Source organism: Sinocyclocheilus rhinocerous, unplaced genomic scaffold (genome assembly GCF_001515625.1).
Source record: "Sinocyclocheilus rhinocerous isolate Xijiao unplaced genomic scaffold, SAMN03320098_v1.1 scaffold468, whole genome shotgun sequence".
Classification (NCBI taxonomy): domain Eukaryota; kingdom Metazoa; phylum Chordata; class Actinopteri; order Cypriniformes; family Cyprinidae; genus Sinocyclocheilus; species Sinocyclocheilus rhinocerous.
In genome coordinates this window covers 71053-88551 of record NW_015635305.1, presented here as the reverse complement: position 1 = coordinate 88551, position 17499 = coordinate 71053, and the positions used below count along the sequence as shown (strand labels likewise).

The window sequence follows — 17499 nt, the reverse complement described above, 5'->3', positions numbered from 1 at the left end:
AATACACTGTAACAAGGACAGCTTAAAATAAAGTGTAACCAATAATTTTTACTTGTGCCTCAGTTTGTAAAAAAAAAATCTGTTGTAAACAACAACTTCCATTTAATAGAGCCTAATTTATATATAACCCAAAATACTTCCTTATAAACCTCACAAAATTGTGTGTTGATGTATTTGGAAGTTTTAGAAATTTAGGAATTAGGAGTTTGAACGGGACCTACTGAAGGGCTTGTCCCTGTATATTTTTTTTAGGAAAATATACAATAGCCTAGAAGAAAAAACTGTGAAAAAAAAGTGAATTTCGCCAACTTTTAGCATAGAGATGGACTCCAGCTATTAAAATAAATACTATAAGCCATAAAACTATCATTTTCATTTAATGAGGTAATTTCACGCTCTTTAAGGAGTCACGCTTATTAAGGTAAGATATAAAAACGAAATGTCTGTTCCTGCTGAGTATTGTTCTAAAGCACAGTTACATAAGATCATGAATTTTGCATGAAAGCAAAAGACTGAGATGAAAAACACCCCGGAGCAACAGACAAAATGCAAAATATATGGTGCAAACAATCCTGGATGACGAAAAATCCTAACTGTCACTTTTAGGCCCAAGAAGCATAAACTGCAAGAAACAAAGTGAGATTGTATTAAATTGTAAATGACAACAATCGGTTAGCCAACAGCATCTCTTTCGTGATCTTCTCAGCAAGTGTGGGGGTCAAGAAACTGTCTTTGACATGAAGTGTTGGGGTGTAATGGATTTCTGCTGACCTTATCACAGTGGAGAGGAGGGCACTTCTCCGTCTGACAGCGAGAATGACCGCGATCGCACACACAGGAGGTACAGCTGCCCCTCTGCCACTGCTCGCCGTGCTAAGAACACACACATACACAGTAAAAGAGTTCTGAGAGAGAGGAACATCTGTCATCAATACTGTATTTTTAAATGTATGTAAAAATAAAAAAATACAGAGCTACACCACCAATGTCTCGATTCAATTTCAAAATTCAGATGGCATCTCAATGCTGTTCAAAGCTTTAGCAGCAGAATAAATTACAGCACATAATGAATTTAAAGGAGACATATTATGCCCCTTTTTACAATATGTAATATAAGTCTCTGGTGTCCCCAGAATGTGTCTGTGAAGTCCAGAATAGAGCTGCGCCATTACAGCTCGGACCTGCTAAAAATATCTGTTTTGGTTCTGATTATCATGTTTATCGCTTTGAAATCATGCGTTTTAAACCATATTAGTTTAAACTTCTGATATACGGTTTTCTGAGAGCACACATCCGAAGCACACGGTATAATGAGATCCCTTTGCAACGTCACTAGGGGAGCGAAATCAGACGTGCTCGTTTTTTCAGACGCTTGCAGAAATAGGCTTACCAAAACAAAGTTACTGGGTTAACCTTTTTCACGTTTCCTTGGTTGGTAGATGCACTGGGGACCTGATTATAGCACTTAAAACCAGGAAAAGTCAGATTTTCATGATATGTCACCTTTAAAATAAACGACAATTTCAGCCAATGCTGTAGTGAACAAGACAAGTACTAGAAGGAGATGAAAAGAGAGGTGAATGTTATCCTCTCTAAATCCCTGCTTTGCTTTCACACAATCCACTGTGATCAAAAGAGCTGAATTCCGCCGAGTGGGACATGATCGCTGAAAGCACGGTGAACAGAGAAACAGCCCTAAATGACATGCTGATGAGAGATTTCGGGGACGCTTGTGACGTTTGTGTGTCTAAAGAGATGTGTCAGTACTGCAAGGATGTAACCACATACTCCAGACAGCGGTGATCAAATGGAATCATTTAAGAATTAACCACATGATTCAACCATCATCTTAATATGCCGTGTCTATAGCAATATTGACTCTGGCGCTTTATTGGTATAAGAGAGTTTCATCATGACGCATGCGTGTGGTGCTGCTGACGTAGAACACGTGCAGAGGAAAGCATGCACATGCGTCGTGATCCTCTCTATAATGGCACTAGGATGACGCGAAGAAGAATTGTCGAGTAAAGTCGTTATTTTTGTTTTCTTTGCACACAAAAAGTATTCTCATAGCTTCGTAAAATTACGGTTGACCAACTGATGTCACATGGTCCATTTTAACAATGTCCTTATGCGTTTCTGTGTCTTGACCGTGGTAGTACCCTTGCTGTCTATTAGTAATGTGTCATTCATGAACGATTTGTTCAATTTGAACTAATCTTTAATATAACTCGGGAATGACGAGTCCTCTCAGCGAGGGATTCGTTCATTTCGTGTTGACATGCGCAACATCCTATTAGTTCTTTACAGGAAACAGAAATGATTAGTTCACCTCTCTCGGGTCTGAGTCGTTCGTTCTTTTGTCACATGATGTGCTAGCAGTATTGGATACAGATATAAGTTAACAATTCTCAACCTTCCTTACAAACACGTTTACAGTCGCGTTTCTGGTCTCAAATTGTAGCTTTTTTATTTCTCACAATTTATACATTTGTGGATTTCTTTCATGATGGTTAACACTGAATGTGGTAATAAAGAGGCTTTCATCTTTATCCGTATAATGAGGAAAAATCCCTTTGATAAAGCTAAGATACCTACATATAATAACAGCATACAGTTAATAATATGTAATGTTTGTATTTGTTGTAAGATACTGAGCCAGGAAGCGGGCACGTGACGAAAGAACGAATGACTCGAACCCGAAGACTCAAGAGATGAACTAATCATTTCTGTTTCTGGGACTGCATCGCGTTATAGCCTATGGGACTGGATGAACGAACGACTTGAACCCGAAGACTCGAGAGATGAACTACTCATTTCTGTTTTCGGTACAGACTGCATAGCTTCAGTTTATGGGAATGTGACGTGACAAAAGAAAGAACAATATGATCGGGGAGGTGAGGGAAACAAACAGACTGCATAAAACAATGAATTAATCGTTTCTGTTTCTCATAATTTGGCCTTAAAGTTGCATTATAGTTTTATTGCATTAACAGCCGCGTAAGTAGATGTGTTGTGGAATTTGGCTATTCATGTACCGTTTTAACTATATTCTGTTGAAATGAAAAAAATGAACGAAATGACTTGAAAAAAAGATTTGTTCATTTTGATGAACGAGATTCAAAGATCCGAGTCAGTAAAATTATCCAATCTTCCCATCACCACTGTCTATGGAGGGTCAGAAAGCTCTCGGATTTCATATTAAATATCTTAATTTGTGTTCCAAAGATGAATGAAGGTCTTATGGGTTTGGAACGACATGAAGGTGAGTAATTAATGACAGAATTTTTGGGTGAACTATCCCTTTAATGAAGCAGACAAAAACTGCAAATTGAGAGAGAGTGAGCAAACAGATGAAGAGTCACTTGAGGCAATGATGTGTAATATGTGTGTGAACAATGGAGGGAGGAACAAGAGATGATATGAGGCAAAGAAAGAAGTGTGGATGAATGACAGAAGCAGGAGTGACAAACATATCACACACACACACTCAGACACGGCTTTATGCTCAACCCATCTGCCACAGTATGAATGATGAACACACTTTAACCCACACTTACCATCCCCTCCCTCAAAAGGTCTTCCGTAATACAGACATGCATTATCCCATCTGTCACTCTCAATCTATCTCTGTCCTGGGATCTCTGTGTATATTTCACCTTTCTCTAATCTCTTTTCCGGCTTACCTTGTACTCATTCCCAGCCTCCATGCAGGGATTCGGCTCACATTGAGGACAGCACTGTCCTGGCTGGACCACCAGGTTCTCGTTCTGTGTATCAAATGAGTACATCAACATGCTGTTTTTAATAGCTAGAACAACTCTTTCAATATATAATAACAGGGTTAATTAGTCTAGGTTTAGAGATGATGTGGTAGTTTTACACATCTAAACACAAGGCACAGTTCTGGCTTGTTACTGACCGCTTTGCATGTAACAGGCTGACACTCTGCAACCAGGCATTCAGTGTGACCGTTTTTGCATCGACACTTTGTACAGGGGCTGGATGTCCATTCCACCCCATCTCTGTACTGACGGCCTTCCCAAGAGCAAGAGGCTATGGAGTGAGAAAGAGTATTTTAATTGCAAAACTGTACTCGAATGTCTAAAAGAAAAAAGCACATCATTGGTCTCTGACAGTATGAAGCAGAATAAACCCTCTTGGGACCCATATAGCTAAGAAAAGCATACCTTTTAAAAGCAATCAGCAAAACATTCAAAAAAAAGAGGCAAACAGATGATTGCTACTAACATCACAACACGCAAAAGCTGAAGTGTTGTAATATCTGTGCCACACTAGTGACACCAAAAAGAACTGCAAAAACAATAGCTGTTTTCAAAAATGTTCAGTATCTACCATACAAGTTTGCCATTGTTTGAGCAAATTCATGCCCCAAATTTACACCACCGGTTGAGACAATGCTGTTATATCTGCTCAAACGGATGGCAATTCCATTTGAGGCCAACAGAAATGACACACATCTTTAAATTTGAAATGTAACGGAAGTACCAACAGATAATTTCTTCTGTATCATGATGTACATCCAAGTGAAACAGATTATTGGAAAAAAAAATGTAGGGAGGGAAGTTGGTTCTGTCCTTGGGTTTTTGATCGGATGGGGAAAGATCTGATTGTAAGCTTGCAGTCAACTTTAAGAAAGGCGTGAGGTTTAAAGGGGTCCTATTATGCTCTTTTACAAAGTCTTGATTTTGTTCTGGGGGTGTACTAGAACAGGCTCTCATACTAGGTCGTTCGAAAAACATTATTTTCACATATTTTACATTATTACAACACCTCTCTCCTCAGTCTGGCATGAACGGCTCGAATAGTTCCTGTATCAAATAAAACCCTGCCTTCTGAAATACGAAATGTGTTGTGATTGGTTAGCTGGGCCAAACTAAAGTTGAAAAAGTGAAAAAGCATAATAGGACCCCTTTAAGCGGACGAAATGACTGGAGAAGTCCAGAATACATCACCAGAGAGAAGTCTGTCGTTATTATATTTTGATTAAAAATTACATGGTCAAAAAAGTAAAAAACATTTTTTGAAAAATTTGAAATTTTGAAAATATACTTTAACAAGCAAATCAAGGCAAAATAAAGTTTTTATCAGGGGTAGCTTATATTCGTTTCACTGTGGCCATTAATATTGTTTTAATATATTATAAATAAACAGTCTGAGCCTCAATGCCAACACAGCCTGCTCTCCTAAGTAAATGCTACTTGACTTGAAAGCTACACTGCTAGAATCTTAAACAGAGCACCAAGCGGCTCTTTAGCAGGGACGACTGGGACAAAGAAGAAGCTCGCTCTGTCAGGGAGGAGTGGAACAGTAACAAAACCGCTTTTGTGCACAAAACGAAGCAATCACCGAGTCGGGTGTTTGACCAGAAGTGTGAAGATTTGCCAAGGAACAGGATGAGGCTTTAAGCATCTTTCATTGGAGTTGTGTCATAAGCAGTGTCACTTACCCCATAAACCATTCCTTCATGCTGACAGATCCCAGGCAACTGTGCAAAACATTCCGGACAGCACTTGTTGGGTGGGATTCTCAAGCGGTCACCCTAGGAAAACATCCCGAAAGACATTTAAAGAGATGCATTAACATCCTAGAGAACGTTTTATCAGGACTCAGGAGCAAAGAGACATAATACGGGATCAAAACTATTGGCATTTGCAACCAGTGATATTTTAGTATTATTTATGTACTACAAACTAATTTATTTGAATGAGCTTTTCAAATGTTCAGTTTTCATTTCAAATTTGGTTTAGGTTTTAAGTAATTTTGTTATGTGCTTTGCCATTTTTATAAATATTGATAGTTTTAGTACTTCAACTGCAACCTATTTTTATTTCTCTCCAAGGCAATATTTTTCATTTCTGTTCAGGTTTTTCAAGCTTGAATTTTTTATCTAATATTAATAAGTAATTTTATTTCAGCTTTATTTCAATGAACAACTTTTTTTTTTTTGTAGTTTTAGTTTTAGTTAACAGTAACAACACTGTTACTGCTACACACAATTCTTGCAAGGTTGAATGGCAATAAGATAACTCCAGCAGTGGCTTTATTGAATGAACAAGTGTTTTTGAAGAAATCCACTGTGAATGATTCAATGACTGACTCATATAAAGATGTACTGGTGTACTAATGTTACTAGCAGAAAGTGAAATATACTGTATACAGCAGTGGCGAGCAGTGACTTTTTTAACGGGGTATGCTGAGTGCTAAGATTAAGATCCCCCCTCCTCATCGGTTTTTAGGACACACTCACAGAGGGAAACACAGTGGCAGGTGTCAATTTAAATGTATGCACATTTCCTACCTTATTTGTAAATGAAATTCATCTCCAATCCGTCTTCTATCATTTCAGGTTTATCCATTGTTATTCGAATGCTAGAAAAACATATAGCTGCTTTTCCAAGTAAAAACCGCAAAATCACATTTACATGTACTTATGTTATGATACGTAATATTCAGAGGGTGGGGTGATGGGGGATTCCCCCGGTCTATATGTCTCTGCATCGACTGCATACTGAAAACAATGGTAGCCCAAAAATAAAATCTTGCGAATGTTCAAAATGTTCTGAGAATTGTATTGTTTCCCTGTTTTTCCCTGATGTTTGTTATTATTTTAAAAAACATTTTTATAAACTTTTAATTTACCACTTAGGCTTGTTGACAATAACGTATATCTTCAACAACGTCTATGACCAAAAATGTAAAATATGTTTTCAGTGGACTTTCAAAATTTGCTTTGCTTGAGAAAGCATGAAAATATAGTTACTATTTTTTTCATTTGATGTAGTCAAGTTAGTTTTGCATCAAAGACAATGTAATTTTTGGCAGTAACAGCGCATTTTTCTGATGTAGATTTGTTTGTCAAAAATAATTTTACGTACTTATTCCCAACACTTTATTAAGCTTCAAGTTACATCTCAAATGACAAGGGATCAACTTATAATCATGTTTATATTAATTAACCTGCAAACTCATTCTCTCAGATGGCCTGGGTATGCGGAGCATTCGCAGCTTATATGGAAGGAAGCCACTGGTATACAGACTCTTGGAACACTCTGGCAGATCAAGTCGGTTATATAACCTTTAATGAGCTCACTTAGAAATCCTTTGAGAACAAAGTTACATCTTTTAAATGGTTCTTGGTAGAACCATCATCGATCGAACCATTTATAACACGGTTCTTAGCATTGGTTGCTTTTAATTGGACAAAAAGCATTAATGTTTGATTGTCCGCTTTCATTCCTATAAGATAACAATCCATTCATCAAGCACCTAAGCCCTGTTATTGCCCCGTTTTAATGGCCCATGAGCAAATACTTCATTCTTACCCTCTGAAAGTCACACTGGGGATTTTGGCAGCGAGTGGGTTTGCAGATGACAATATCATTGTAGCAGATGCAGTCTTGACAGGTGTCTGGTTTCCATGATGTATTGTTCTATAACAGGAAGAAAGGTACAAAGATATAACTCCATGGACACCAAATGCCATCATCTCTCGGTTTATGGAGCTTGCGTTGGGAATGACACGGCACTAAAAAGCAAAACCTTGACAGTGTAACATCTGGAGATGACAACATAAAAACAAGTCAGAGGGATCAGTGTCCAGGCTCAAATAATGAACCTAAATAGAGCAATTTCCTTACTAAACAATCACAATCATCAATTTTCAAAACAGCTTCAGAAATTGTCGCATTTGTTAGAAATTGAAACCGACACCATTAAAACAAGGCCATTAGAAACATTAAAGCTGTCTGGCATTTAACCCGAGACATCCCCATTCCCTACAATAAATGTTAGAGCATTAACAGATAAGAGTCAACGAGGTTGCTTTGGTATTTTAAGATGTATTAACAGTCTTGCCTAAGGGACCTACTGCTTTAAAAGGGTATCAGATGAACAGATAGGTAAAACAGAGGAGGAGCCTCCATTATGTCCATGTAGCCTTTTCACTGAGCTAATCCAAGCAGACCTAAACAGACCGTTTGGACTGGTCCTAAAACAGGGTCTTAAGAAAGGCTGTATCAATGCAAGCCAAGACAGGCTGTGAATACAGTGGTCGCAAATGCGACAAAATAAACATAAATTGTAAACAAAATGTAGACACCATTGACAACAGTTAGGAAAGGTTTGCGTGCATTTTAAAGTGGTTTGGTCAGATGTCATCTAGTTGAAGTACACGCCATTGTTTCCTACACACAACAAACACGCACTCTTATGGACCATTCATTTTAATGAGTTAGGAAATGAATTCCCACTGTAACTTGGAATTCTGAATTAATAACAGTATTCTAAAAAAAAAATCTAATAATATTATTTGTTATTGTTTTGCATATATGCTCAATGTTATTGCTGAATTAACTGTAACTTTGTTTGGATGACTATATTCAATAGAACATTTAACATTTTCCCCCTAAACAGGCAAAAATATTAATTCACACTTTAGTTTGGGGACCAATTCTCACTATTAACTAGCTATTAACTATGACTTTTGCCTTAATAAACGCTTAATTTTCTGCTTAATAATAGTTAGTAAGGTAGTTGTTAAATTTAGGGATGACGATGAAGGGATCTAGAATATAGTAATGCAGAATACAGCATTCATATGTGTTTTAAGTACTAATAAACAGCTAATATGCTAATAATATGCATGCTAATATGCAACTAGTTAATCGTGAGAATTGCTCTCTAAACTGAAATGTTACCAAATATTTTTACAAAACAGCGATATTTAAATGACAAATCAGAATAACACAATTTTATTTCATTTATAATAGCTATACAATACAATGAAGTAATATTGTTTAAGAGGGCCTTCAACTAGGCAAGATATCCATATTTAATCCAATCGTTTAAATGCATCAAGCAGTAAGTTATGTCAAAAGTTTATTTAAAGTTCATGTGACAATTCAGATATATGCACACAAAACTTTGATTTGCTCTTACTGATCATAAATTCTGTACGGCTGTATTATAAATCACACACAGTGACAGCTATCCTGAGGAGCCATCTTGTCAAAGTGACACTTTGAGCAAGTGTTGATGGCTTGCGCATTTCAGCACAGCACCTAGCCTCTGAAGTGACACTCGGCACAGATGTCTTAATGGGGAATGGCCCCAATGTGGCTTTGAATGGCCCGCTCGGAGAGATCTGATCAGAGTCAATATCTCAGCAAACTAGCCGTGGTTTCCAGACGCCCAGAGTGGTGATAAAATCTCAGTCTGTTTGCGTTCTAAAAACACATCTCATGTGATCTGTGGCATGCAGCACATTCAGCTAAAACTGTGAAAATAGAACATTGCACCTAATAGGAAAGAAGTCTAGAAAACATTGTTAAAAATTAACATTATGTGAAAAAAAAAATAAAACATGGGTAACACTTTACAATAAGGTCCCATTTGTTAATATTAATTAACTATATTAGTTCATATAAACCATCAATGAAAAATACTTCGAAATCATTTATTAACCTTAGTTAATGTTAATTCAACATTTACTAATACTAACATTGGCAAAGATTAATAAATACTGTAACAATGTTTTGTTCATTATTAGTTAATGCATTAAATATAGTTAACAAATGGAACCTTATTGTAAAGTGTTACCAAAATATGTATTGTTCCAAGCACATATTCTTCTGTGGAACATAAAAGGTTGGTCTTTGAAGAATACTCTGGACACTTTTTTCCATAGAAGCAAAATAAATTAAGAGTATACAAGAACAGCTGCAGAATTAAAAGGGAAAGTGTGCTGTGCTTTCTTAATCATAACTAGATAAACCCCTCTATGGGACATTACTCACAAAACTCCAGGTATTTCCTGCCATTTCATAAATGATAATCTTATCAACACAATCAAAACAAAACTAATTTTAATTAGCCTGAGCTAGCTTGAGATTACATTCCTATTGCATAGTGAGTAAGCAGGTCCCTGAAGTACAGAATTTTTAATCGCTAGTTTTTGTAATGACAGAAAGCATGTTGTATTTCTCCAGCAGATTTTTGGAGCATTTTTGAGCAAGCAACACATCTGAGATAATGACATTTTTATTAGCTGAACAAAATAGGCCACAGACGTTTGTGCTCCAAGCACAACAATCATACAATTTTTTTAATGACAATTAAATGAGTCTCTGTCTGACATCTGTCTAAATAAAATATAAAGATTAAATGAAAAACTGAAACAATGAAAGCTAAGAAAATTATATATGATGCCTTGGGACCTAACTAAAATAAGTTAAAGCTGAAGCACTAAAATTGCTAAAACTATCAAATTAAATTAAAGCTGTATAAAAATAAATATTATGACAAGCACATAACAAACTTTCTAAAACGGAAATTATTACTAGACGAATAGAAAACAGTATAAACTACAGTAGCCTATATAAATAAATAACACTGGAATTTACCAACTGAATTTAATGACAATAATCCTCTGATTTAACATCCTATCCTTACAAAATTATAATTTCACTTGTACAGTATATGAGGTAAGCTTCAGGCATGCATTATGTCAGTATGTCATATTTTTTCATGTCCAGTCATATCTATTTCATTTTCACTGATAAGTGTTAAAAAAGTTACTAGAAAATGATATCAGCAAGATACTTTTATGTGTTACTAAAAAAATATTAGTATATTTTTTTATTAAACCTTTACATGTTCTTTACAAACATACCTTTATTATGTTTTTTAACGTGCAATAATGACTGGAAACTACATACTGTATGTAAAGTCATGACAGCTATAAATTCATAAGCACACAAATGCACCTTTTCTGGAATATGATGACTTATGGTAAAGTTATTTATCATTTTCAACTCGTTCCAACTCATTCTTTCAAAACTGTCACAAGTCATTCAAACCTCATATTATACAGTGGTCCCAAAATGTATTTAAACATATCTGAACACCTAAAAATGTCTGAATTTAAATGCATTTTTTCTATATCTGCAATGACCAGTCTCAAGGTTATTGTTAGTGAATATATAAAGTTCATACTGTAGCCACAGGGGTAGTTCCATACAGTTACGATGAATACTTTTGTCTTGAATTAAAAACGATCCATTACTAAACAATAAAGTTGAGTTGTTTTCTAAAGGTGGTTTTGCAGGCACGTTCACATCCTCCCCAAAAAGCGAAGAGAGCGGGTATCTGTGTCTAAAAGCTATTTGGTTGATGTATTGAGCTGTCTGAAACACAAGTAATAATGAATGAGACCCTGGACCAGCTTCAAACAACGTATGAGAAGAATCGACATATAAGGACACTAGTTGGTGAAGCTAAAGATAGGTCTGCATTTGGTCCAGTTGACATGTTTAAGTTAACAGGAGCATACTGTGGGTTAGGTGTACCTGCACAATCTCCAGGGCACACGAGAGTTTGTGTGACAGAACATATTTGATCAATCAGCTGAGGAAGTAATGACATATTTGGTGGACCACTCAGGTGCAGTTCAGATACACACCATTAGCCACAGACAAACGGTCTGTTGTGTGCACTGGATGATTCAAGACTGTCTATAGCGAGGGAAACAATTTATCTTCTGTTCCTGTGTCATTCAAAGTATCATGTGACTTTCTACTCGTAAAGATAAGCAAAAACAACAGTGGGCTGTTTAGATGAAGTTAAAGGGTTACTCCACACCAAAATGAACATTTTGTCATTAATCACTTACCCCCATGTCGTTCCAAACCCGTAAAAGCTTCGTTCGTCTTCGGAACACAATTTAAGATATTTTGAATGAAAACCGGGAGGTTTGTGACTGTCCCATTGACTGCCAAGTAAATTACACTGTCAAGGTCCAGAAAAGTATGAAAGACATCGTCAAAATAGTCCGTGTGGTGCGGCTGACACATACAAGTAAAACAGCATACGCAGTTTGCGTTCAGTGGATACTCTCCAAAATGGCGCTACGGTGACGCGGAGGAGACGAATTGTTGAATAAAGTCGTTATTTTTGTTTTCTTTGCGTACAAAAAGTATTCTCGTCGCTTCATGAAATTCAGATTGAACCACTGATGGCAGATAGACTATTCTGACGATGTCTTATACTTTTCTGAACCTTGACAGTGTTATTTACTTGGCAGTCAATGGGACAGTCACAAGCCTCCCGGTTTTCATCCAAAATATCTTAAATTGTGTTCCGAAGACGAACAAAGCTTTTACGGGTTTGGAATGACATGGGGGTAAGTGATTAATGACAAAATGTTCATTTTGGTATGGAGTAACCCTTTAAAAAACTATCTGGGTGAAAACATCACATTAAAAGCTGAAAAACCTCTGGGTCATGAGTAAATGTTCCTATTTCAATTCTATAAACTAAAGACTAGTAGCCAAGCAAGCAGAAGGTAATTGAGTCCAAATTGAGCTGGACTTGATTTAGGCAGTGAGAGATCAGCCAGAACCGAGCCATTGCGCAGACTAATTCAATTAGAAAATGTGCTAAATCGTATCCCCAGCCAATTGAGTCCACTAAAGCAGTGGCTGACGGCCACAGTTACAAGCAGAGCAACTTAACCTTCATTATAAAAGATCTTAAGATGAGTCTTGAGTTCATCCTAAATCAGCTATATGGAGGATATTAGTCATATGGGATGACAAAGTAGCCAGAGAAAATTGTAAAATGTTGGAATTGTTCAAAGACTCCAATCTTGCATTTTTTATGCCTTGCAAACCTATATGCTGATTTTCTGTGATGTATTCTTCATTGCTGTTGCATATTTTGCTGATCTGTCACCAAGATAATCTAGCTGGATACCATACTGTAGATGAGGTTTTGTCGAATTTACAAAAATGACTTGTGACTTGAAAGCAGGAGTAAAAATGTGCTGCAATATTTTGCATTGATTGCCTTTGTTTTCAAGCAAAAGTGTTTATGGGTTTATAGAGTTAGATTGTACACTGTGCACACTACCGTTCAAATGTTGGTCGGGTCAGTATGAATTTTTTAAATGTTTTTGAAAGAAGCTTCTTATGCTCAACAAGGCTGCATTTATTTGATTAGAAGTAATATTATCAAATATTATTACAATTTAAAATAACAGTTTTGTATTTGAGTTTATTTTAAAATGTAATTTATTCATGTGGTGGCAAAGCTGAATTTCCATAACTCCAGTCTTTAATGATCCTCATGAAACCATTCTAATATGCTGATTTGCTGCTCAAAAAAACATTTATTTTTATTATCAATATTTTGCCAGCTTGCTGCCTAAAAAACATTGTTAGCAAATATAAAAATCTATTGCTAAAAGTAAAAAGTGTCATTCCTTATATGAAATAAATCATCATTTAAAAAATAAAACACACACATCATGGACCCTCATGATCCAACATCGTCTCTGACATTCCTGGGCAGAGTGGGCATATGTGAAAAAAAAAAAAACCTGGGTGACCCTCTCTTTACTAACAACATGATGTAAAATGCATGAAAGACATCTGGTATCATGTTTCAGGAAAGGATGGTGTATTGAAGACACAGCACTATGTTTGCTGTTCCTTTGAATAAATCTGGGCTTCAATACATTCAAATGTATTCAGTTTCTACACTTCAATTGCCTTCTGCAAAACTTCATTCTTATGCCAGCCAGGCATGATTATATGCAAATTTCTTGCAAGGCAAGCGGTGAGACTAAAAGGTTGCCAAAAAGGACATCTAAATCTATTTGTCACTGCACAGATATGCTCAAATGGTCACATCTTGTTTAGAGAAATTAAAGCAGGAAGAAACATCATAAAAATGTTAAGAAGAAAAAATTATACAGCTACATAGCAAGTTCTAATTATGCTTCCTTTTTATATTAATACGGAAAAATGGAAATGTTAAGTATGAAGACAATTTTCAATGTGAAGTTCAAAACAGTCTTGTCCCCCTTGTAAACACTGAAATTATGACTATAAAATGAAGGCTGTCAAGACATGTACATAGATTAGCTCCAATGTAAAAAGAAACCAATAAATGATAGCATTACTTCACTTTTATGTTGTGCTCGCATCTAGAATTGCATCTGGACAATTCCTTTTGAAAATGATTTGGAAGCACAATAATTAACACTGATAACTTGTGTGTTTGTAAGAAACAAATCCATCAAATCATTGCTTCCAGCTAAAATATGAGTCCTATATCCATAATATTGCTTTCTCCAGTGATGAAGTTGTCTCGTCTGAATCAAGAGAGAAATATGCAAAGATCAAGTACTTGTTTCAAATCTTAAACAGTCCAAAACAGTTCTAAACAAATATGTTGGTTGATATTGATGTAAGAGGACAACAAGAGATCAACTTTTTCACTAGAGGAAACATTATGGATTATGGCCAGAAGCAACTGTTTAGAGTTAAACACCCCAATGATGGATTTGTTTCTTACAAACACGCAGCTTTTCACTTCATAAAATATTAATTGATGGACTGGAGTCATGCGGATTACTCGCAAATTATTTTGATGTTTTTGTTGATGCTAAATTCGAAGAAACAAGCTCATCTACATCTTGGATGGTACATTTTCATTTTAGGTCAACTATTTCTTAAATAAAAAGATTTTATTATTATTGTCATTCTTTCTAGAGGAAAAAAAATTAGAAGTGATTAGTGACTTGTAACTTAGAAAACGTTTCAAAAGCCATTTAGAATTTGATTTAACTCTTTTAAAAGACAGTGTATTCAAATTAACAGATCAGTCAGATGTATCACGGACATTTTAGTTGATTTCATTTAAATAATAATATGTTATTGCAGACAGCATATTTCAGTTAAGACTAGAGGAAAGCAGAATACTGGAGAAATTGATAAAGTTGGTATGTATTAGTGTATAAGTGGAGACACTGAATGCTAGAAGATAAAAAAGAAAAGGGTGTAATGAAAGTGAAATTAAGGAGAAAAAGAAACATGATCAAACGCTTTTTGAGATAAACTCCTCTGGATGCGGTCAAATGGATTTTTCAATCATTTACCATTTCTATCAACTTAACAAAAAGAGAAGAAAAAGCAAGAACTTTAACTTATGTTGAAAACAGCAATGCTGGTAATAAAGTTCGATATGACTTCATTCTGTCAGCAATGCTTCATATTTATGTGAAGATTATTTCTTACTGATTGTCCCATTATTTGCACACCTTTAATACAAGCAACAAAAAGTATGCAGCACCTCATTTTTCTAAAACCAAAGTTCACTTCACTTCAATGGGTACTTTTGCCCTACAACACAACCATTGAATTATTAATGCTAAAAACTTTGCAAGATGACGGGGACAACAACACTACTGCACTCTAACCAGGTAAATCTGTTCACTTGTGCATTCTATCTGTGTAAACAAAAATGCTCTCTGGAAGGTAGTGAAATTCCTCTAGACACAACAAAGAGTGATGGTAAATTATTTACAAAAAAATGGCTTTGTGGCAAAACCTGTTCTTAGGGCGGGTTTTGTCAAACAATGTGGGAGATTTGCCATGAAAAAATATTGACTTTAAGTAGGCTGTTTCCGACACTAAAGAATGTAGGCAGTATTACGTCTGTTAATGGTTAACATTTATGTGCTGGATGGTCGATCAAACAGATTTATTCCATCAGGGGAGTCCGTTCACTCTCTTATCTTAGTCAGTTATTTTACTTCAAATGTAAAATTGCATCTACCATTCAAAAGTTAGGGGTCATTACTTCAGTCTTCAGTTTTCCTTTAGAATAATCCATTAGCAAGCATTTTAATATGCTGATTTGATGTTTTAAAAACATTTCTTGTTATTATCAATGGTGAAAAGTCAATTGCGCTGCTTAATATTTTGGGGAAACGACAATACATTTTAAGGATTCTTTGATGAATAGAAAGTTCCATAGAACAGCATTAATTTGAAATAGAAATCTTTTGTATAATAAATGCCTTTTGACAAAATTAATTAACAAAATAAAAATTTGAATGGTTGTGTCTGAATAAACTAAAACTAGCTACATAAAAGGTCTAATCGATGCTGCTTAAAAACATCCTAAATGGATGCCAAATGAAGGTTCTGCAGACGGGATGTACAACTGCAACAGAAATATCAATGGCAGGTTCAATTAAAGAAAAAGTATCATTTTTTAAAAATAGTATCCCTGACAAAGCTCTTAAAATGATATTTAAAAAGTTCCGCAAGCTATGACAGTATGCAGCTCTTTTTACATTAGTCTTATTGACTGTCACGCCTTGTGCAAGGGGTGTTTATTTATGTATTAAAATGAAGTTGTAAAATGAAAACAAAACACTTGACAAACACTCTGTTGGGATGTCTGCTGCCCCAGAATATTGACTAAAATGCACTCATAGACTATGGTCTGTGTAAACAGTGCTCTGTTGAGGAACACTTTGTGTAGATATTGATTTAGAGCTCACCAACCTTTCTTCTGGCATACTGGCATTTTTGTGAATAAAAAAAATCCTCATATTTGCACTCAGCAATCAATATTTTATAGAACAGGTTGTTGTCACTCTGCTTTAAAGCTGCAAGCAAATATTAAAGGGATAGTTCACCCAAAAATGACAATTCTGTCATTAATTACTCACCCTCATGTCGTTCCAAACCTGTAAGACCTTCGTTCATCTTCAGAAAACAAATTAAGATATTTTTGATGAAATCCAAGAGCTCTCTGACCCTCCCATAGACAGCAAAGATCATAACACGATCAAGGTCCAGAAACGTACTAAGAACATTGTCAAAATAATCCATGTGACATCAGTGATTCAACCGTAATTTTACGAAGCTACGAGAATACTTTTTGTGTGCAAAGAAAACAAAAATAATGACTTTATTCAACAATTCGTCTCCTCCGAGTATCACATACGTAAACAATGTAAACAATGTATCCGCATACATACGTTGCATACGTTGAACCGCTGATGATATTACTGTTGAACCACTGATGTCACATGGATTATTTTAACAATGTCCTTACTCCGATCTCCTTGCTACGTTTCTGGACCTTGATCGTGGTTGGATCCTTGCTGTCTATGGGAGGGTCAGAGAGCTCTCGGAATTCATCAAAAAAATCGTAATTTGTGTTCCGAAGATGAACGAAGGTCTTACGGGTTTGGAACGACATGAGGGTGAGTAATTAATGACAGAATTTTCATTTTTGGGTGAACTATCCCTTTAAAGTCTCAAGAGTTATTTGTATTGATGTCTGTATATAAATGACACTAATACACATAAATAACATTTGAGACTTTCCCAATTGCCCAACTAGACTTGAGTTAAAAATAATACTGTTAAAGGGGTCATATGATGCGATTTCAAGTTTTCCTTTCTCTTTGGAGTGTTACAAGCTCTTGGTGCATAAAGAAGATCTGAAAAGTTGCAAAGACTAAAGTCTCAAATCCAAAGAGATATTCTTATAAAACGGCTCGTTCTAACACCCCCCCACATATCTACGTCACTATGTGGAAATATTAGCACAATGCGCCCATATGTGCACGCAAAGAAAGAAGGCGTAACTTATATTCTCGCTGTAGTATTGTTG

The 17499-nt window shown here is 35.8% G+C and overlaps 1 protein-coding gene across 1 annotated transcript in view; it reads right to left on the bottom strand.

Annotated features, from left to right (window-relative positions):
* LOC107746850 (extracellular matrix protein FRAS1-like) overlaps positions 1-17499 on the bottom strand; it is a 114005-nt gene that overhangs the window by 67992 nt on the left and 28514 nt on the right. The window contains exons 3-7 of the mRNA XM_016561182.1: positions 7347-7454; positions 5497-5563; positions 3923-4056; positions 3687-3770; positions 772-873 (exon numbers count right to left, since the gene is read on the bottom strand). Coding sequence (XP_016416668.1) covers positions 772-873; positions 3687-3770; positions 3923-4056; positions 5497-5563; positions 7347-7454 — 495 coding nt within the window. The remainder of the gene's footprint in view (positions 1-771; positions 874-3686; positions 3771-3922; positions 4057-5496; positions 5564-7346; positions 7455-17499) is intronic.